A 23,739-nucleotide genomic window follows, 5' to 3' on the forward strand; every position below is an offset into this window, starting at 1 on the left:
GTTTGCCTAGTTTTTATGATTATTCCTTGCCAACCTGGGTTTACCTTTCTGTTGGGTAGCTATGCTTAGCTGCTATACTTGGGTTATGGTGGTTCTAATGAACAAAGATGATGAACCTATTTTATTTATGCTACACCTTCCTTTAATACAAGATCACTGTGATTAATTGGAACATGGAGAACCACCCAGGAAAACAGTGCTACCACAAGACTAAATGGCTCTGGTCTTGGCTGAATAATTAGAAACTCTAGTTTGGGGTAACCTTACCGAAAGGGCAAGAGGGGAGGCGTTGATGGGATATAGCACTCGCTCTCTTGGGAAGTGGGCTTGGCTAAGACACTATACCCTCTAGGGGACTACTATGTTTCGCTTCGACCTGAAACCTTAGCGGGTTACCACATTGCTAGCGAATCTTTGTAAAGGCCTCGTAGCGTCCCTATGCAATCACACCTCGGAAGTGTGGTATTGTGCCTGATCAGCACAAGCGTGGTTGGGTCTAAAGTTCTTTTGAGCTTTTACGCGACTTGTGGGTAAAGATGTGCGACCTCTGCAGAGTGTAAAACTGATCGATCAGCCGTGCTCACGGTTAAGAGCGGCCTGGACCCTCACATGAGTAATATACTTGAAGATGGATTTAAATTGTGGTTTATGCTATGGTTATGGTTGTGCCATATGCTTATGGCTTATATTTATGTTTATATTAATTGTGGGTTGGTATATACTTATACCTTAGTAATCAGGTGCTAATAAAATTTGACCAACTAAAAATGCTTAATGCAGTCAACCAGTCAGCCTTTCCTTGTTTAACCCTTGCATTCATATTCTCCTCACACTTGCTGAGTACGACAAGTGCTCACCCTTGCTATAAACAACGTTGCTCAGAAGAAGAAGCTGCTATGAAGTTGAGAAGATGCTGAGTTCTAGGCGTACGCAACCCCCAGTCGATTGCCTGTGAAGTTTGGAGCCTCCGTTTCCAGTGTTTAAGCTGTGTATCTCTGATGGTTTGTAAGTCTTTATTTGTATCTTTTCACGTGATACTGTTGCTGTTATTCACTATATGTATGAAATTTGATCCTGGCATACATATAGGTAGCATTCGGTTTTGCCTTTAAAACCGGGTGTGACAACAGCACCGCCAGGTTCTGAAGCATCAGGAAGAATGGAGGAGTTCTGATGGCACAGGACATCCGAAACATGAACACCGAGAAAATTGACTGTGAAAGAGTTAATTCTGTATCCTAGGCATAGCTGATGTCTTCCCATCACTATTCTTTCCCCATTTGCAGTGATCTGGTTCAGTCCTGTCGCTGAAGTAATGGATTATGTACATGTGGGTGAAATAGTGGATTATGTACCTGAAGACTCGGTAAATCATGTTTCCGTCATGGCACAAATGTGTTGGAGACGTTAAATTTGCAGACCACCTTCTAATTAACATTTTTCTTCTGAGGCTGTAAATTTGCTGGAATCATGCGATCTGCCGTTTCTTGATAGAGAGAGGGATTGCATTCGGTTAACTTGTGGGGTCCAGCTGGCCATCCCTTCCCCCGCTGATTCCCAGACCCCACCTGGCAGGCCCGCTCGTCAAATGTTGAGCCGCACCAGGCCAACTGGCCAAGCACATCGCCGCCGCTCCGTCCCCAAAATCTCCACGTTTCCGCTTCGCTCCTCCGCCGACCAACCCCTCGCTCCGCCGCCCGCCTGCTGGGATCTCCCTCCTCGAAGGAAGCGCCCGCCCGCTGGGATCTCCCTCCTCGAAGGAAGCAGCATGGTGCCGCTGGAGGAGCTCGTCGAGGAGGTCCTCCTCCGCTTCCCGCCGGCGGAGCCCGATAAGCTCGTCCGCGCCGCCCTCGTCTGCAAGGAGTGGTACGCCATCGTCTCCGCCCCCCGCTTCCGCCGCCGATTCTGCGAGTTCCACCGCACGCCCGCCGTGGTGGGCTTGCTCTTCAACTCCTGGGGCGAAGACGGCGGCCACATCCCACCTCGTCCTCACCTCGCCCACCTGCACAAGCCACGACGAGCAGATGAACTGGCGCGCGCTCGACGCGCGCCATGGCCGGGTCCTCCTTGGATGCATGACTGAGGGCCGCGAGCAGGACCAGGATCCGATCACGTACGGTCAGGAAGCGTTGCCCCCGGTGTTACCCGGCAATGTAGGCATGTAGCTGTGCTCTGCGTGGGCGGCGGCGACACCTGCGACCACTTCGACTGCCACGGAGGACCCTTCATGGACGTGTCCTTGGCCATTGGGCACAAGGGCATGTAGTTGCGCGTCTACTGGCTCGTGGAGTAAAGCCCAAGTCTGTTGGTCCGACCCCCAAGTACTGTGTGGGGAACACACTGTACTTCGCAATTGACGTGTGCAGTAGCACCGTCAGGTACAATTTGGCCACACATCTCTGATTGAATTACCACATGAGTCATATGGGTCAGGAACTATGACTATGCTTGTAAAAGTTGTAACGATGAGGGATGGTCAACTGGGAGTCGCAAGACTGGATGGGGCCGCTGCTAGACTGTCCCGGTGGGAAATGGAGGAGGCAAGTCCCACTGGAGACATTGGGTGGACAAAAGTCACAGTCGTTGAGCTCGAGAAGCTGCTCCCTGCTGCTGCCCTCCCGATCTCACCCTACTTTGCCACTTTTGCGCACGGTGTTGGAGTGTTTTTTTGAAGGCAGATTACAGAATTCTCAGTATCAATCTGAAATCAGACAAGGTGGAATTGATATGCAAGGATGATGATTTTCGCAGTGTTGTTCCCTACATGAGCTTCTACAGTCCAGGTACAGTTTTGCTTTGTTTGTGATTTGCCAAATTTAGAATTTGTAAATTATCAGGTAGTGACATGAAAGTATGGACTATATAATAATAGCAAATGTGTTCAGTGAGGTAATGAGAGTGAAATAGTTGTAGTATACTGTTTTTCGTTATGACCATGACATTAGCTACTTATGCTTTGGAATCTAATTATCTATTGTACAACTTATAGATATGGTGGAGTCTTTACAATTTTAGGCTGAAAAAAGCAGTTAAGTCATTACTCTGCACTCCAGATGTCTGCCCTGTGCCTCTATTTAAACCTGCATATTTCTTAGCTCTGATCAGTTAAATGTCACTTAATAAATAAAATTTGTGGATCATTCTATGTGTGCTAAAAAAATTGAAGGTGTTCATCATGAGGTTTGAGTCAATCTTCTCTTAATGATTTGTGCAAGTGGTGGTTGTTAATTGGCGGTGCTTAAATAATAAGATACTTTCTTGATTACGCATTTAGTAGTAACTTGTTGGAGCACGTATTGGTTGGTAACAAAATATTCACTGATAGCATATCAATTCTGCAATTAAGAGATCTTATTTTTAATATGTATTTTCTGCAACACGTTACAAAGTGATGGGCTAGGAGTTGGTGCTTCAAGCGCATGGCATAAAAAACTCAAGCTGCCGATGCAGGCGTTCAAAAGTGTACTGTAGGTAGGTGGTTGAATTCTGTTGTCTGGTTCAGTGGGTGGTGAACATACATAGAAGAGAACCTTGAAATTACTGTTGTAGTGGTTGGTTGTACGTTGCGAAGGTACTATGAGATTACTGTGGGTAATGATTTGTCAGTTTGTAATGAAATGAAACCTCGATTTGATCATGCCCTGCTCATTGATGAGTAAGGAAGTCGAAATTTTGTGGAAACTAGGTTCTGGTTTTGCTGTGAAGTCAGCACATTATGGTTTGTCATGGACTAAGCTTGTTAATTGCACACATTGCATTCAGAAAAGTTAAATTGAATGTTTCTGCTTGTGTTTGGAGAGATTTCTTCTTGGTTATTGTGCTGGGGAGTGATGCTAACTACAGGAATCTTAAGCATTTCATTTATAGTTTACCAGCACTTTTCCTTCTCGTTGGTAGCCTTGCCTGTTCAGCATTTGGCGTTACTGCTATTCTTCAGTAGTCAGTACTCATAACCTGCACGATATGTCTAGACTTGGTAAGAGGTAAAGGAAGGAATTGACATTACTTTTTTTTTTAAAAAGAAAGGAATTGACCGCACACTGCATGAACAGAACACTCTCCTGAAACAAAAACAAATTGGCCTTGTTTAGTTGCCAAAGTTTGGAGGTGCCAAATTACTGTTACAGCACTATAGCACACTGTAACGTTTCGTTTGTATTTGTGAATTATTGTCCAAACATTGACTAATTAGGCTCAAAAGATTCGTCTCGCAAAGTACAACAAAACTGTGCAATTAGTTTTTAATTTCGTCTACATTTAGTACTCCATGCATGTACCGCAAGTTTGATGTGATGGGGAATCTTCTTTTTGCATAGTGCCAAAGTTGGGAGTTGGGGGTGAACTAAAGGCCAATCCTATGAACTTTTTCAGGAGAGTGTTCTGTTCATGCTGTTTGCCAGTGGAGTCAGCGGATGCAACAGCAGAGAGAACTTGATGATGGTACTGTCTTGTGCGGCTGCAGTTTCTCACATGAGAACATCTCTGCCATGTATGATGTAGGAGTACGTGAGTTCTGATTTCTGAAGCACCAGGCAGAATGCACTTGTCAGTTTTGTTGAAAGAAGGGCACGTGTCCTCACACAAGAGACTCCCTTCCTCTTTAGCAGTTGACCGACAGATATTTGCTCTCACAAAAATTGAAATGGTGGAAACTAGTGTGTGTGGAACGAAGTGAAATCTTAGACCGAGACTACTCAGGCCCCAGCTCAGTTGTGAGAATGTGAGAGGTTTTGCACGCCTGCACCTGAAATCTTCAGGCTGGGGGCATGCAGTAGCAGAGATTTCGGGTATTGCATTCTTCCAGCGCCAGGTTTCTCAAATGCTTCACCAGATGACCATGCTCACTGCAAGTCTGCATAACTAATCCATCCATGGACGCCAAAATTACAAGAATGGGACTAGTTCTTTATTTTAATTGAAAATCAGTGTCTCAAGGCTAGTTATACATGGATCGTGTACAGCATAAAGACGAGAATAGGAATCTCTAAAGCACCTGGAAGAATTTCTGATACATTCTTCTTTTATGGAAAGAAAAATTAATAAGAATAGCACAGCACATTCCGGAATTTCTGATGTACTGTTCCAGAGCTCTTGATCTGCAGCTTCCCTCAATGCCTTGCCCAACGCAGGCTGCCTCTCTGGGCCCACCTAGCAGATGCCGCCCCAATCTGGCAATCCCCCGCCATTCCTCTTCCTCCTCTCGCCTATCTTCCCCGACGAGAGGAGGAAACCCTCGCCGCGCCGGCCGCCGGGGCCCGATTGAGGCACACCGACGTGCTCGTTGATGAGTTCCTCCTCAATATTTAGCCCAATTCTAATTCGAGTCGGGACCCAATTTAGCCCATCCAAATTCGAGTCGGGACCCAATTTAGCCCGCCTCAAGTGCGATCGTGGGGGGACCCTACCGGCCAGTACCCAATTTGGCCCTCGTCGAGTCGCGTCGTCCCCCACTTACGCGCAGCTCGATCTACGTATGCCGGTTGCAATTCACCACAGCAGATCAAAAACCTCGCGCCGCCACCAAGAAAGCAGCATGCCGCCGCCGCCGGAGCTGATGGACGAGCTGGTCGAGAGATCCTCCTCCGCCTCCCACCGCAGGAGCCCGCGTGCCTTGTCCGCGCCGCCCTCGTCTGCAAGCGCTGGCGCCGCCTCGTCTCCGGCCCGGCTTCCGCCGCCGGTTCCGCGAGTTCCATCGCACGCCCCCGATGCTCGGATTCCTCTGCAACCTCCGCGATGCGCACGAGATAGAGGTCGCCCGCTTCGTGCCCACGACAACCTCCTCCTGCTCTCCGCGCGCCGGTGGTGACCAGTACCGCCATTGGCGCGTGGACGACGCCCGCCACGGCCGAGTCCTCCTGTCTCGCCAAACGGTGGGTAACGTCGTGCTCATGGTCTGGGACCCGATTACCGACCAGCGGCAGGAGCTTCCTGTCCTGCCCAAGCCTGTGTACAACTGGAACTGGACGGTGGCGATTGTCTGTGCCGGCGCCGCCACCGGCACCTGCGACCATCTCGATTGCCACCGTAGTGGACCCTTCCTTGTGGTCTACATAGGCGCTAGCTTCAGTGACACATTCACCTGCGTCTACTCATCCGATGCTGCCGCGTGGAGCAAGCCCATCTCCACGGACCTTCCCCGCCGTCACATTTACAAAAATTTGGTCCAAAGCGTGCTTGTGGGGAAGTCACTCTACTTCATGTTCCACAAGAGCTATGAAGTGCTTGAGTATGATTTGGAATTGTGCAAAGTAGTATCTGTGATTCAACTACCACTGTACTCCAATTGGCGGCGTCTTGTGCTCATAACTACGGAAGACGGTGAGATGGGATACGCCACCGTGATCGAGTGCAAACTCAACCTGTGGTCATGGAAGAAGGCTGATTCTAAAGGAGATGCTGGATGGTTACAGCGCAGAGTCATTGACCCTGATGGGCTACTCCGTGTTAATAATGACCCCACAACATTACCTAAAGTGGTTGGCTACGCAGATGGCGTCGGTGTCATTTTCTTAAAGATGAACGATGTGTTCTTTACGGTTGATCTAAAGACCTATGAGACGAAGGAAGTATACAATGACAGAGACATCTATGACATCATTTCCTTACATGAGCTTCTGCACTCCAGGTGCATCTTTGCCTAGTTCTTGATTTTCCAGTATCCAGAATGAGTGGTATTTTAGTTAGTATCATGCATGAAAATTTAATGATAGTAGAGTTTATGGAAGTGGAATGTTGTGATCTTGTATCAAAATGGGTTGATTGTAGCTAAATATTTTTTATGTATGGATTGTCCTTGGAATTGGTTAGATATATGTCTAGGAACTCGTTCATCTTTTGCGCATGCTATGCTCGGCTGTTCGGATTGTAACAACTTAGTCTCAGACAGGAAGGCATGCATGCGTTAGAAAAATAGCCAAAAAGTCATTACCTTTAACACTGTTCATCCATTAGCTCTGATCTGTCAATTTTACTTTAACAACATCCAAATACAGGGTGATTACTGTGTAAAGGAAGGGGCATATTTATCTTGAATTTAAGTCCACCTTCTCAAAATGCATCTGTGCAAGTGTGGTTTGTTAGAGGCGTTCAAGACCAATCTAAATCTTAAAAGAAAGAGAAGTTTAGATTGAGAGGGGCTGTTAGAAATATCATATAAGCATTGTAATCTCAGAGATAAAGGTTGTTACGTGGTTTGGTTTAGCCGGCTAGATTAGAGATAAATCTTGTTGTATTTAAATGCCGGCCAAACTTATCTGTAACAACCTGTGTTGTAATCTTTTGGGACTTTGCCCCTATATAAACATACAACCACGGCAAGTCAAGATAGGCAACTATGTTCAATCTCTTTTACACGCAGCAGCATGGCGAGCCACCGGTCCCTCTTGCCCGCACCATTCATCGCGGCGCTGCTGCTGCTCCTGGCAGCGGCGGTGATCAGCAGCGATGCGTCCTTCACCACGCTTGGAGATAGGAGGGAGGCGCACCTCGAGCCGGCCGACGAAGCCGGCCGCAGGATTTACATAGTCTTGCTCGAGCCACCTGCAGCAAGCCAAGACATGGATGCCGATGCTCACAGAGCATGGCACCAGTCTTACCTACCGTCGATGACGACGGCCGTCGGCGAGCCTCGGCTGCGGCGGTCATACCGGACCCTCGTCCACGGCTTTTCTGCGCGGCTGACCGAGGACGAGCTGAAGCAGGTCTCCGCCAAGCCGGGATTCGTCCGGGCGTTCCCCAACGTCATCCGGTACCTGGACACCACTCGGACGCCGGCGTTCCTCGGCGTCCAATTCCCCCAGTCGACTGCAAGATTCCGGTTTTTGGATTGGCCCGGCTATGGAGGCCTCGGGACGATTATCGGCATCATCGATGGCGGCATCGCCAACGCTCATCCATCGATGGACGACGCTGGATTCGAGGAGTTCAAGGTGCCGGAGCGATGGAGGGGATCCTGCCACAACGACATCAAATGCAACAAGAAGCTCATCGGGGCCAGGAATTTCGTTGGAGTCGGACCACCTTTGGACGTCGCCGACGCCCACGGCACCCAGGTGACGACAATCGCGGCCGGCAACTTCGTCGCCGGCGCCAACTTCGTCGCCGGCGCCAACTTCAACGGCCTCGCCAGCGGCATCGCATCCGGCATGGCTCCGCAGGCGCACGTCGCCGTCTACAAGGCGTGCGGCGAAACGGGCTGCACTGACGAGTCCCTGCTGTCCGCCATCGTTGCGGCGGTGCACGACGGGGTAGACGTCATCTCGCTCTCCGTCGGCGGAAACTCCCAAGCGGCGACGTACGACCACGACCCGATAGCCGTGGCCTCCTTTGCCGCCATGCAGGCTGGCATTCTCGTCGTCGCTACCGCCGGCAACAATGGCCCAAGTCCTTCGACCGTCCACAATGATGCGCCTTGGCTCTTGACCGTGGGAGCTGGCACCGTCGACCGGTCATTTATGGCCGGGGTTCAATTGGAAGATGTGTATGCCACCGTGGTGAATGGCCAGTCGCTCGCCAATAGGCAGTGGCAGATGGCAGTTCGACCAGAGGTCGCGCACGATATTCTCTACAGCGAAGACGGGGATCGCGCCAACTGCGTGTACCCAGAAGACGAATTGCCGGTGCGCGTTCCAGGGCGTTGCGTCGTCTGCCAGGCCGGTGGTGAAATGAGAGCGACGACCCTCCAAAAGTTGCAGAGCAATAACGCATCGGCCATCGTCATGGTGGACCGAGAGGAGTTTGGATGCACCGGAATGGTTATGAACATGCCCCGGGGCATGGAAAACACGTACACTCCCGTTCTTCAGGTGACGTACAAGGATGGCGGGGTCTTGGAGTCCCTTGCATCATCTTCGCCGCTCCCCAGGGCGGTCATCGACTTCACCCGCGGCACCGTTGTGGGCGCTACTCAGGCCCCCACGGTGGCCTTCTTCTCGTCCCGTGGCCCAAGCCGGTACCCCGCCATCCTGAAGCCCGACGTGCTGGCGCCCGGGGTCAACATCCTGGCAGGGGTACCGCCGGACCAGGATGGGGTGTACTTTCAGTTCACGTCGGGCACCTCCATGGCAGTGCCACATGTCAGCGGCGCAGCCCTTCTCCTGAAGAGCGTGCATCGGAGCTGGAGTCCGGCCGCAATAAGGTAAGAAGGCCAAGGGAGGCTGGCCACTAACTGAACTAGGCAGCAATCGAAGGAAAAAAAAGAGCAATCTTACTGATCATTTTCGGTTCTATGATCTGCAGGTCGGCGCTCATGACAACGGCGGACACCGTCGACAAATCCGGGCGTGGTATCCTGGACGAGCAGTTAAACCGTGCCGACGCGTACAAAATGGGAGCTGGGCACATCAACGTGTCCAGGGCCATGAACCCTGGGCTCGTGTACGACCTCAACGAGCGGCAGTACGCCGCCCACGTCTGCTCCACGCTCGGCGAGGCCGCACTGCGCGCCGTTTCGCGCAATGACTCGTGGAGGTGCTCCGAGCTGCCCACCACGCACCCGTCCAACCTCAACTACCCTAGCATCACGGTCCCGCTGCAACCGAGGATGGCGTTCTCCATGGTGAGGACGCTGACGAACGTCGCGCCTCGGCGTCTGGAGACGGCGCCGGAGACATACACGGCCAAGGTGGTCATGCCCCCGGAGGTGCGCGTGACCGTCTACCCAAGCACGCTCAGCTTCACCTATCCAGGGCAGGAGGCCTCGTACCACATCTTGGTCTCCAGCACCGACACCGTCCCGGTCAAAGGAGCTGTGTACCAGGGCACCGTCGAATGGTCTTCAAGCGACCACACGGTCACAAGTCCCATGCTCGCCGTCGTCGGCCTGGGCACCTCTCAGCCGTCCACGCCGTGGAAGCTGAACTGATTCAAGGGGTAGTCATTGTCCACTCTTGTTTGCTAATTACTACTAGCTTTCTTTGCTTTGCCTTGCTTCTGCACCAGTATGTGCTTAAGTTGGGTTGCTTTGCCTTGCTCTGCTCCAGTATGTGCAGTGGCAAGCTAAGCTAGCACCACCCGATCGAACCGGGCGCCGACCAGCAGGCTTTGCTGGCGGTGTGGCCGGAGCTTATGCCTGGGGCATAAACTCCAAACAGATCCCCGGTTCTGCAGCACTCTGTCATCCTCGTGTGTTATTTTATCAGAATGAACAATGAAATGGCTGCTCCTCTCATATTGTGTTTTTCTTTTTTCCTCTTCTTTTATGTACGTATGTGTATGGCATAGCAGTACTCGTGCTCTATTTTTTTAAAAAAATCATATTAAGAAAGAAATCGCAGTAGTTTATTTTTGCTTGGAATGAAGCAGATGGAATTGCATCATTAAAAATTCGAACTCCCGCCCACGCATTGCCCGGACCATAGAAGCATTTCTTTAACAGGGTGTGGTGCCCAGCGGAAATACCCACGGTCCCATGGAGGACTCTTGCCTTGTTGGCCATCAGCAGGGGCTCGATCCCTGCGAGGAGGAAGCAAGTATCGTCACCTGTGTAGCAGTGTAAGAAACGTGGCTCGTCGTCGTCGTCGGTTGGCGGCAGGAACGACTCGTACAAGCGACGCCACGCAACATCGTCCATGGCGTCGGCGTTCGGGGGCTTCCGGAGGGACACGAGATAGGTTTCCTACTTGCTGCCGCAGCCCGGGACTTTGATGCCGTGTTTGTTGATGCGGTAGCACCTGCGGCGATGATGCAACAGAGAGGACGAGGAGGAACAACATTTGCCATGGCCTCTTGTCCTTCCTTCTGTTTGGATCTGGAATATATTTCTAGATTGATCGATGTCGCTACTCTAGCTGTTACTAGTACTGTAGAGTACAGAGATTTGCTGGGAAGAAGGCAAGCACAAAACAAATATACCACCACCAATTAATTTTGATGAGTACACCATACCATTTATATCATCATAATTTTGATGAGTACACCATACCATTTATATCGTCATTTACTAGGATCATGCCCGTGTATTGCTACCGGCAGATAAACTTAGTTGAAAACCAAACCTTCATGGATGAACAATATGCACAATTTTATATATAGAGATATTACTAGGATCGTGCCCGTGCGTTGCTACGGACAACAAATGATTTACAGTGCACAATACATTCAGCAAAGCAACTATTGTATTGATCCTTTTGCTCACACCAATGTCATAATCCTTTGGAATTAATTAAAATGATCTTCAACAGTGCTCCAGATCCGACAAAGAAATAATATCAGATGTAATGTAACAAGACATGGTTCCACTAAACAGAATCATATGGATGACAAAGAGTAGAGCCGTAGAAGAATCACAAGAATCACACGCGACCAGCTCCATGTCCAAGCATCCGCTGCCTGGCACAAAGTGACCAGCATAGCTTGAGTTAGTAAAAAATCTCCTCATAGCTTCAACCATAAACATGACACACAAACAGCAATTCTTTAGTCAGACATCGCTAAATATGAAGACCAGGTGTCTTTCTACCATTTTCAGTTGCAAAATTAGAAAACACATGACATCTACCAATGTGCAACCATCATGGCTGTACTTATCACAGGGGCATGCTCATAAAACTACAAGTTTCAGAAATCTTTACGAAATGCACAAGTAAATTGTAACTGTCATAAGAAATCTGGCATTGAAGCTACTTGACATGTGCTACCGCAAGTGACTGAACCTTGATGGACTCGACGATGCCGTAATGGTTGCCCCCAACCACATATGGGCTGTTCACTGCTAGTATAACCCTGCAAAAAGAATCTGTTTAAGTTCTGAACCATCAACCTCAAACATGAATATTAGGAAAATGGCAAATTACCAACAGAATTTAGAAGATCACATTTATTCTAACTGCTAACCAAAGCTGCAGCTTCAAAACCAACACGATTCACTTGCATGTTGCATCTATAAACCAACACACTGTCTCATACATAGCCTCACATAATGGCATATGAAGAAATCTATCAGGAACCCTTGGATAGAAAAAAAATACTTGAAAACATGGGTAGTACTTGACCTACCATAGACCTCACATGATAAATGTGCAAGAAACTTGAACTTTATAAATCACATAGGCCTACCTTGTTTGTACCCTTCAAGTTGCAAATTAAATTTTACAGCCCCACCGCAAAACCAGCCAGAAAGTTGTATCGTATTTCCTTGACAGCCTACATCCAGTTGAAATGAAGAGAAGATCATTATCATTCCATAAGAAGTGAAACATTGAGTATGCAAAATACACACAAACAATAATGAGATATGCTCCTGACTAATATTATGAAATTCTATTTGAAGACAACCAGGATTCAACTGTTGAGCAACAAGGAAAAGATAGACAGATAGTAATTCTTTACTGCCTGACCAAAAAACATTGATCGTTAACCCTGGAAACTGGACCAAAAATCAAGATTGTTAGCCCCAGAAACTGGAAACAGATTCAAAGGCTACTAAATCGGGCATCCTATAATGATCTTGATGTAGCTGTGAATGTGACAAGTGAGAATTGGATCAACAATCCTCAATAAAAGAAGAGATGGCAATATTGTGGACGTTAGAATCTGTTCTTCTAGCCAATCAAGGTCATAAAGCAACCTAAGTCACCATCCACATAAATTGAACGCGAAGTGATAGGTCAAAGATATATGCTAATGCTAGCCACATAATATATTTTGCAGGCATGCCATAAATAGAAGAATCATAACTAAAGGAGTGTGAAACTTCACATCAGACATGAACTTGTTTTAATTCTAGCTATTGACTGGTGCAGTGCTAACAAAAGAAAGAACCATCAGGATATTTGTGAGAATCCAGTTAATGTAACAATAACAAATTCATTTGTATGATTCAGACATGTCATTTATACTTCAATAATCAACTGCTTACAGCTCCAAGGTGAGCTAAATCCCAATGCAAATCAAACATATATTTTGGATCTCCATCAGCATGCATTTTTTTTTATCACAAGTGTATAAGACTGGTGCAACCTCCAGAATTGCACCGAACCATAAAGTAACAAAGAATAGCCATAAGTAATTACCCATTGTACACACGCACAACCTCAGGAGTATTTAGCACTTTTCCACGAGACCACATCAGCGCACCATACACTCTCATAAGCTGTAGCATGAATAGTAGGAAACATTATTCATCATATGAGATTTTATTTTCAACAAAGAAACAAAGCGGAGTATGGTTTCAAGGAAGTTTTAAAGAAGGGTAAACAAAACAGCACAACAGTAATCCTACCTTTTTCAATATTAAAAGTTTATTTCAACAATCACAGGTTCATGATAATGGCTAACCCTAGGGACATTAGCTGTTCTTAAAATCTAATAAATAATAAAGATCAACAACATTGGTTAGCCAACATAAGGAAAACTCTGCTAATACACGTGCTACAGTTTCGACCATCTGTCAGGTACGACATCCATCCTGAAAAAAATACAATATTCATGCTAGTATTTACCATGACAACTACGAATTTGTCAGTAGTAGGCTCTGGTCCGACATGAGCTCCTGCAATTGAAAACAACCATGTAAAGTTAATTTCAATGCAATCAAAGGAAATCAATTCCAAGACAGATGGTATGGATAAGGCTAAAACTCCAATCTGCTGTATAAGATAAAGCATCGAACCTGGGTAGCTTGTCTTCAGCAGATGCTTAATGAATGTTGTTTTCCCTGTAGATATTGACCCAAGAGCGTAACCATTGGCTTTGCATCAAAATCACAGCTTGTCTGGAAAATGGTAGAAGCAATGCAGCGACATGTAAGTAATGACATTATCACATATAACTTCCAGCAAAACTAAACATCACATGGAATTATTTACCAATAATGAGGAAGCAAAATCGTTGAATCTGTATGCACCGGATTCTCCAGCTGCGCGAGCGCCACCTCAGCCTTGCGGAAGTCCCACATCAACCTCCGCCCATCTGCAACACCAAAGATAAACTTAACCGCAGGAAAGGGTGAAAAAGAGCAGCCCATCTGCAACAGAACACTTTAAAACCCAACAGAATGATCATACGACAAAACCCATCTGCAAAAGCTATTGTGTGATCCACAAACTTAGAAATTTAGATGGTCACATGTTATTCCAAGAGAATGCCATTCAGTTGCTGGTTGCAGTCCTGACTAAGTACAACATGAAAGCACATTAAGAGCATAAAAAGGTTGTGCATGCTTCATTCAATTGTGCAGGGAGCAAGCTGGCCATCAGTTATGTGCCTACTCTATATTAGTCACGAGTTATTATCAGTACAAATAGAGAAACTGTAGTTGGTAATGCCGCTCAGTTATCCTCTGCCCACATATTATACCAATGAAGAACCCATACAACAAACCAACCAAAACGCATACATGTTTCATGTGAAGTGTACATGTAAAAATTCTAATTCATGTATGCATACAACACTTAACAGGGGTCAGATGCATATATAGTACGCATACAATCAAATTTGTTTAGTTAAATGACTACACGGGTTAGGGAATTGATGGGGAAGGCCGACACAGGAAGCGACCCTCGGTGGTGCGCGGATGTCGTGAGGTTAGGTTCGCCATGCATGGTTAAAGAGCTCGAATCGTTTCGTCTGCCTCTCACAGTTTGAGACTGCTTGATCGCTATGCTACCCTGAGTAAGAAAGGAACATGATGATGCTATGGTTTTGATGATGTTATATATATACCTTTGGTTGGTTCTATGTTTGCTTAGAGTAAGTTGCTAATTTAGACCGGATAATGAACTTAGAACCTGAGCTAAAACTTGAAAATAGGGATACACATAGTGCTTTTGGCAAACAAACTCCTCAGCCAAAGAGCCTTGCATGTCTAGAAGTGGGGGAGTAGCTTCCTCCCTGTCGGTTAAGTCTTGTTGAGCTTAGTAGCTTAGCCTTGTTGTGACTCTTCTTTTTCAGGTGAAGTTGCTGTTCCTGAGCCCTCTTCTATTAGCACTTGGCCGCCCCAACTCCCTCCGGGTTGGACGGTTGAGTGGGATCCCTCCTCGGATGGCGAGGAGAGGGATCACTGACGTCTTGGCTGGCCTCACCAGTGACGTCCGACCCCGACGAAGTTGCTTCCGCTCGTTTTTCCCTTATGTTGTTTCTGTTGAACCGTGTAAAACTCTGATGTTGTTTTAATGATCAAGTTGTTTTAATCAGTGGACTTGTTGTATTCTCTGGAACTGCTCACCTTCGTGTGAGTTTGCTAATTCAGTCCTGTTCAAGTGGTTAAATCGGATGAAATCCGATGGCACTTCGTGTTGACTTGGTTAAGGCATGAGTGTCGCGTATTAGGCGACTTAACCATGTTTAATCAAGCTAATCCGAGGTGGATCCGCCAAAGAGGTGACGTCGTAGCGGCATGGGACATCTTCAACGACGACCACCGCGACGACGGCCGCCGTCTTCTCGCCAGTAAGCTAACCCAAGATCTTTGAGTAGGGGTGGGGTACATCCGTCGTTGTTGGCCGGCCGGCCGGCCGGGCGTCGCTTTTCGTGTTGATGGCCGGCCTAGGTCGTCCGTGTCTAGGTGGTTGTAGTTGCAGGTCAGGCAGGCAGCAAGGTGGTTAGCAGTTGAGCTTAGCTATCGAACGGCATCCTTCGTCGTGGATCTGTTCCTTTCTTCCCAGGTCCATCTGACTCCATTCTCCGCTGGAATTGGAGCACCTGCTTCTTGGCTACCAACCATGGATTTCCAGGGATCTTGGGTCTGCTTGCTCACAAATTGCATATAAGTATCTTGTGCAATAGTTTGTGACCCAGTGAGATCCCAGCTAACTGAAACTTGATAGCATTTCTTGTTTGATAGTATTAGTTGAGGTGAAAAAGGATCAAGTAGGTCTGCAGGGACATATGGAATGCCATCTACAGTTTCAGTTTCAGTGCCTGCTCCATCTAAATGTGCCCATTTAGTTCTGACACGGTCACACAACAGCTCTTTTTTCTAGAGTTTGTGAGGAAATCAGGCATGCAAGATCACTTGTACATTTTCTCACATGATGTATCATGTTAATCACAAAACTATAGAAATTTGGTTGTATACTGTATGGATAGTGAGAGAAAAATGCTGCACGCCTTGCGACAGATAAGTGCCACATTGGATGTGATTCATAATGAGTAAACTAAGAGCTGGGTTATCTTGATTAATCAGTGGTTGCAGTGTCGTGCGCCTTTCAGTTATGCCACATTGTTGTCTGAAGTAAAACTGAGGAGAAAACTGAAGGTGTTGTCGCCATTAGCCTACCCTGAAATGAATAGCCCAGCTGCACACTTCACATGATCTTGGATTGTTGTAGTAAAGGCCAGTAGCTGCAAGCCTGCAAGTGCAGCCTGCAATATCCTATATGAGTTTCTTTGCTATAAGGTAATTGATGCGTTTGAACAGTTGGTAGTAGGACTAATGCAGAGAGAGCTTCTGCATGTCTGTTAGATTCTGCAGGTTCAGTATAATTGAGTATAGTGTGTTAAAAAAACTTCTAGGAACAATATGCTTGCTTTGTCAATCAAATTGCTCTTGAAGCAAAGATTATAGTCAGTTATTGTAGCCTTGTGCTATTTTGTCAGGTGCTTTCCCTTTATACATAACAATGATATGCCAAACTGACATCCACTTTGCTGGTTAGGGAATGTTTAGTGCAGCAAACACCTGACCTGTTATTTATATTTGTGCTGACTTCTCTGTGATGTGCTTGTGCATATATATCATGTATTTTGATGCTTATTGTCTGAATGCAATTGCAGTTTTGTACATCAGCACAACGAAGCGGACCCTCTCCGATGGCGCATAGACTCGAGTGGAGCCCTTCCTTTTCTGTCATGTAACTCCAAACAACTAGTCAAGTTTTTCTCACTTGATTAAAATTTGTGTATGGCTGAAGTAGTTTTGTCACAAAGTTTCAGTGAACAATGTCCTACAAAAAATATTAATGTGAACAACGTGAATTGAACAATTTTTTTATGGTCAAATAGGTCTGCTGAAATGGCTCTAGCCCTGAAATAATTCCTGTACAGCCGAACATATTATTTGTAGGCTTGGAACGGTTCCTAAGCTTGGAATGGTTCTTGGCCAGGATCAAGTGAAGCACCTGGATCCATTCAATCCTGGCCTGGAACGGTTCCTGGACTGGATCCATTCCAAAAGAAACGAACGAGGCCTGAGGTGGCCCGTGACGGAGGTGACAAGCATGTGGCAGGCGCAGCCGTTGATGGCGTAGTTGAACTCGAAGACGCGGTTATACGGGGACCGCCCCGCCGCGCGACAGGATCTCCGCCACGTTCAGCACGTGGATCGCGCCGCCGCCGCCGGGCTGCATCGCGAAACGGGGGAACCGGTGGAGAGAGGGCCGCAAGGAGCGGGAGGTTTTGAAATTTCCAGTTTGGCGGAGCGGTTCTGGCATTTCACCTTTTTTTTAATGTAATAATTGGGCTGGGCTTTGCAGCTTAACGGGCCCATCTGGATAGATAAGGTTATGGGCTTCATGTGGCCTTCTCAGAAGCTTAACGGCTCTTGATGTTTTAATAAGAAAAAAAACTTGCAAAAAAGTCTTAAATAGCATGGCAAAATCTTATTTTACTTGATTAAAAGGCATTGTGGAAGAGAGTTCCTTTCTGTGAACTTGTTCACGGCGAGTCGACGAGGTCAACCATGCTAATATCCCACATGGCACAACTGTTGAACGCGTGAGCCTCAAGGAAACAAAACGCATATGCTCCTATATAGTGGTACGGCATCTTAAATTTGATACAAAACTTCACAAGATACCAGAATGCCATCTATGTTGTTCCAAAGAAAACAAGTTCTGCCCTTGATTCTCATTCTCATCCTGGCCCTGGGAGCACAAGCCACCACCATCGCTGCATCCCGGGTGCTGAGAGAGAGAAATCATGGCCGCAAGCAGGAAGCTCGGCGTCCTTGACATCCTCAATGCCTGGCTGCACATTTGATCCCAATAATCCTGGTGGAAGATGCCCTCACCCATGAAGATTTCTTCAAGGCATGTGCAGTTTTGATACAATGTTCTTTTATCCATTTTTCCCATTCAATATTCTTTTGGCTGCTCTTCTGGAGCTCGGACTGGAGGGGACGGGCATGTTGAGTACCCGGTCAAATTTCTATCTTTTATTTGTGCAGCAGTTTTTGCTTAGCCTGCATGTAAACGATGGTGTAAGTTTGTATATGTGACATTTTGTACATAATCTGTTCACTATTGCTGTTGGTATGAGTGTATAACTGATGAAAAATATATACTGACATCTTTTTTGAATGGTTCGCTCTTCTTACCATGCCTAGTTTCACATGACATCCTAGGTTTGATTTTTATGATCATCCTAGCCGTGAAAATATATTAAATTTAGTGAAGCTATTTCAAGAGCAAGAGGATGTTGTTTTTGGCGCTAAAAGAAACATCTTAGATGAAGCTTTTCAAGGCAGAGCAATGTTTCAAGGTGCATGGTCAGTATGTAACAAATTATTGGTAACAAAGAAGTGCAGCACTAGATGTGTGTGTGTGTGTTGGTGGGGGGGGGGGGGGGGGCAATTTTTTATTGATCCTTTCTGTTCCTAACAAAGGGTTCCATTGAGAAGATATGATTCAGTGCAAACAAGTATCTTCGTAACCAAGTGGCATGTCTAACTTCTTGAAATTTTACCCGGTTGTGGACACTGTAGGCCACAGTTGCAGTTCGGACACTTCCATACTTTGTGTAGTCTCTCGCGCCAAGGAATGGAGTTTCAGTGCTCTCCCCTTTTTCTAGATCTGCCCCTGAACAGAAACGAACTAATCGAAGCGTAAAATGAATTTTGCAACCATAAGGACAGATGATGTAAAAAAGAGTCATTAACTGACAACATACTCGATTAAGAAGATTTTCTATACTTCTGTGCAACATTCCTGGGCCTTGGTGCAGAAAACACTCCCACAATACAGAGTTCCCATTGGAGAAAAGTTCCTAAGACAATCGTCAGGGTTAGAACATGACGGTACCATGTCACAAACCATGTAGAAGGGTAAAACACTAAAAAAGGCCAAAAAGAAATAATTATTTGTGCCACTAATGTCACTTGTACAGATAACAAGGTCCTGGTAAAGGACATGGTTTGTCAAATCGTACACAGATAAAAATACCAGACATCATTTCTCATTGTTGATTCCACTACGACGATAAGCAGAAGGGTTAAGCAAAAATAGATATTGTTTCAAGGCTCGATGCTAAGATTTCTCATACTCACCTTCAACGCCTTGAATTTACTATATATGTTGATGCAAGAATTCCAAAGACACTGGCAAAAGTACAATGCCATTACCAGCATCTCTCAGAATTTGTCATCAGGGGCATATCCTCTATGAATCATTTCATCATGAAGCTGAAATGCCTCCTTCGAGTTGCCAGCTGCAACATGACCATTAATCATAGACATGTATGTATATCTATCCGGTTCAATTCCTCTCTCACCCATTTTCTTGAAAACCCAACCAGCTTCTTGCACATTGCCATGTTCAGAAAACCCGTTTATGAGCATATTATATGTGACAACATCTGGGTACCATTTCCTTCTCCATTATGTTAAACACATTGAAAGCTGCGTCCATATTTTCTTCTTTAACATAAGCATGGATCAGGGTGTTGAAAGTAATTAATCTGGCAATATGTTGTCTTGCCTCATCTTTTGCAAAAACTGCTGCCCCTTTCTTACGTTACTTGACCGGCAATAACCCTTGATAATGGAACTGTAGGTCATGATGTTTGGTACAATACCTTTATCAACCATTTCATCCAAAAAAACGGAATGCATCTCCAACTTGTCCCTTCTCACAGTGGCTGTCTATCAGGATGCTGTAGGTAACATGATTGAGGAAGATTTCCCGAGCATGCATATCATCCCATAGCTCATTAGCTTTGGCCGGATCGCCTTTTCTGCACATCCCATCAATCAAACTATTGTATGTCACAACATCTGGCCTCAAGCGCTGGTGCAACAATGTGTCAAACAATTGCAATGCTTTCTCTATATCAACATCCCTACAGTACCCATGAATCAAAGTTGTGAGAGTGCATAAATCTGGTGTAACCCCTCTCTCCTTCATCTCATTCAAAAGCTCCTCAGCATCAAGCAACTTGCGCTGCTTACAAAGACCACTCAACACGGTATTGTAAGTGTCGGATTTAGAGGTCCGGCAGTCCACAATGGAGCTACCCAAGTGATTGATTTGTAGGAGAGTGGATCGTGAAACTAAGAACTCGGTGGTGACCACAAGAGCACAAAGGAGTGAGTTTATACAGGTTCGGGCCTCCGGAGAGTAACACCCTACATCCTGTTTGTGGTGGTAGTTGTATTGCTCAGAGAGTTGAATGAACGCCCCCTCGGGGAGACGCCCTAGGCCGCCTTATATAGCCTGGCAGCCTAGGGTTTACAAGTCGGATTGCATCTAATCCTAGTCGGTTACAACATGGAAAGCAATCTAACAGTTTACAGATAAACTCCGTGATATCCGGACTAATTTGATCTGCCTGATCTTCCTTGTCTTGCATCCCACGTAACCGATTAGGCTTGGCCCGCACATCTGGTCGGGTGGGCCCACTTGTCAGGGTCGGGTGTTACCCTGGACGGTGGGGACCCAGGGGGTACCCATATCCCTCAAGCCCCAAGCAATGTGTAGGCAAACAGGAACTTGACGGTGTCGCAATGAAGCTTGAAAGAGGTCAGCCGAAGGTGTGGCACCATCTTTGTGATGGAGAGGCTGCGTAGTGCTCAAAAAGAAGAAAAACCGAGCTGGCGCAGAGCAAGATGTGCAGCGCGAAAACGAGTGCCGAGCTGATGGATGTAAGACTTCTAGTAGGTCCAAGAGAAGGACATGAAAGGCATCGCAAAACGCACTCCATATGGAATAGCAAGATGCTTGTCATGATTTTTAGGCCATGTTTGGTTCTTTTAGTCCATGGATTAAAATTTAGTCCAAGTTTCGTTCATGGACTCAGGGATGTTTGGTTTTATGGACTAAAATGGACTAAAGTCCATAAATACTGTTGAACAAAGACCATTCCTGTAACACACTAAAAAAAAAATTGAAGGGCCCAGCCAGCCCAACCCTTTTCCCTGGCCCGTTGCCCCCCTCCCATCTTACCTAGAGCGGTCCTCTCTCCCTTCTCACGTTTCTTCCTCCTTCCCTGCTCCCCCTGGCTTCCCTTCCCTAAATCCCCTCTCTACAGCAGCAAACCCTTGGGGGGAACTAGCAAAACGGATCGAGGGCAACAAAAGGTGCAAGAAAGGTGCATCTTCCATGTAGATCGGTCCTTTCCCCATATCTTCCCGCTACCCTAGGGTTTGGGGAACAACCGAGGTAAGGTGAATCCACTTTAGATATGCTAATTGATGTTTTTAGGAGGTTCTTGGTCCTGAGGATTAGTGGATTTGTTGGGGAAAACACGGTTTGAAGGTCGATCTAAGGTGTGCTGTCTTGTAGCTCGGGCAGTGCTGCTGTCCTTGTAGTTTTGGCAAACTAAACGATTTCTCTCCAAAAGTGGATCATACAAAAGTTGTAGAGGATTATGAGATGTAACTTCTATCCAAGTTTCACATTTTTTGGTCGAGTATACCTTCAGTTATTGAATATTGTTTGGATGCTGTTTCTGAATGTCCAGATTTTTGACAGCAGATGTTCAGAGATGTATTAGATGATCTTAAGGATAGAATTCGTGGAAACCCATAATAACAAAGTTGTAGGTTGCTCAGAGATATATGTCCTGAAAAAAGTTTAGAATTTTTGGACAAGGGGTTTGGGAGATATGAATTTTTGTATGCTGCTGCCCGAAATTTCAGACAGATTCTGTACTTCACATTCAACTGCAGTTTTACCCCTCTTTGGATTATGCTAAAAATAAAGGATCTGAACAAAGTTGTAAGATTTCTCCCTTAGTTTTCTAAGGTGTATTTGATTGCTGTCATATCTTTTGTAATTTTTAAAGATACAAAAAAGTGAAGCAGCACTGCTGTGGTTAACCTAGGTGATGTTTACTATTGTCGCTTGTTTGACGGGTTGGGCTATATGGGTGCTTTACTTGCTATGTGCACATGGTTGTTTGAGGATATGTTCTGACCTTATTGTGTCAAAACAGGTAGTAACGCTCCGGATCACGCTTAGAGCGGCTGTCTCCTTCATTGGGAGGCAAGTAACGTAGCGGTGGTTGCTACAAGCTTTAATTTGCTATTTTTCCTACCTCCACCTTAAATTTCAGAATGATAACTTATCCAATATCATTCATTCAATTACAAGTTTATGCACATCTTACTGTTGTTATTACATATGCCTTGTTCTTTACTTTATAACTTGGTAATGGCTCTTGTTGGCATAATTATGATGAGGTTTATGTTGTCAAATGAGGAGAGACTTATCTGGTATATGCAGTATATACTCCCTTTGTGCGATCTGTCTTGGCATTGCATTTCATTGCATCACAATGTATGGCATATGGAGTTAAGTCGCCGCTTGATAGCCGCGACCGTACCGGTACAACATCGTTTATTGGGCATAACGATGCAGCTTCATACTTTGTTGAGTATGAAGGCAGGAGACATGGCATTTGTATTGCATTTGCATTTGGGGTGCTATCGGTTTTCTATGGTATTTATTTGGTAGTGGTGGTGAGAAGTGAATTTTCTCCAAGGTTTGGTGATGAATTGGTATTATTTATGTATGAGGGTGTTGGAGTTATTATTATTATTATTATTCATTGAGGAGATACGCTTGCTGATAATAGTTAAACCATGGTCTAATGAACTTGTAGTTTAAATAGCTTGTTAAAGTTAGTTACTTGTTAAGATTTTTTATCTCACCCCTATTTTTTATCCTCTCAGGTACTTGTTGGATGGATGCTTTGCTTGGGGGTTGGAAAGTAGCAGCACGTCACACACTTATCTTTAATCAAAATCCTCTAGTGTGATGCTGTAATATTTAAGTCCTTCTCTATGAGAGTCTGTTTGTTGCTTAATGATGGTAAAGCTTTGTTAAACCTTGCCTTAATCGTTTGAATATCATGTTAGGATCTTTTATTTATGCTAGTGTGGTTTATCTATTTTCATATCTTATTGTTACTTGCTTCCGCGGTGTTCCTGTTTTAGGGAAGATGCTGTTAAAATCTTTCTCGTTTGTCCGGTGTGGCTTAGTAGCATCCTAAGGTGGTGTTTGTTTTTCTTGAGGTGTTACAGTTGGTATCAGAGCTTAGGTTAATTTAATCCAAGGAAAAATAAGGTCTAATTTGACACACTTGCACTTGTAGGTTGGGTACGGGTACATTTGTGTGTATGGATTATTGTGCATACTTTAAATTGTTGGAGTTTGATATTTGTGTTGTTTGTGTCTTGTGGTAGCTGCAGTTATGCCGCCTAAGAAGCGAGGTCGGGCACAACAAGCGAGCGGTGCCCAAGTTGATGGCACTAGTTAAGCAGAATTACTTGCCGCAATGCATGAAATGCAAAATGAGATGAGGACTTTGAGGCAGGCTGCTCATGTAGGTGCAGCACAACCTAATCCTACTACCTCTACTCAGGAAGTTGCTGCCCCAGTTGGCCCTGAGAGTGGTGTCTCGCTGAGAGAGTGGGTTGGCATGAAGCTGGATAGTTTTGATGGCAGTGGTACTCCCATTCAGGCTGCTGATTGGTTGTCATATGTGGAGGATAAAATGGAAGCTTTTGAGGTGTCAGCTCATGATCGTGTTCGTTATGGGGCACAATTACTAAAGGGTGAGGCACAGATTTGGTAGAAGGGTGTG

At 45.9% G+C, this 23,739-nt stretch overlaps 1 protein-coding gene and 1 long non-coding RNA gene across 2 annotated transcripts; one reads left to right on the plus strand and one right to left on the minus strand.

Moving 5' to 3' along the window:
- The first annotated feature begins 7,361 nt into the window (after positions 1–7,361).
- On the plus strand, positions 7,362–9,862 carry LOC111256364 (subtilisin-like protease SBT4.10). The gene is made up of 2 exons (XM_022824256.1): positions 7,362–9,136; positions 9,238–9,862. Exons 1-2 carry the CDS (start codon positions 7,362–7,364, stop codon positions 9,860–9,862), a joined length of 2,400 nt encoding a protein of 799 aa, XP_022679991.1.
- Positions 9,863–11,662: 1,800 nt separating this feature from the next.
- LOC101771016 lies at positions 11,663–13,660 on the minus strand. The gene is made up of 5 exons (XR_214601.2): positions 13,610–13,660; positions 13,440–13,489; positions 13,011–13,090; positions 12,055–12,141; positions 11,663–11,721 (listed from the first exon to the last, which is right to left on the minus strand). It is a non-coding gene; the product is annotated as an uncharacterized LOC101771016 (long non-coding RNA).
- Between the last annotated feature and the right edge of the window lie 10,079 nt (positions 13,661–23,739).

The sequence above is a fragment of the Setaria italica genome, chromosome II (genome assembly GCF_000263155.2).
Source record: "Setaria italica strain Yugu1 chromosome II, Setaria_italica_v2.0, whole genome shotgun sequence".
In the NCBI taxonomy this organism is placed as follows: domain Eukaryota; kingdom Viridiplantae; phylum Streptophyta; class Magnoliopsida; order Poales; family Poaceae; genus Setaria; species Setaria italica.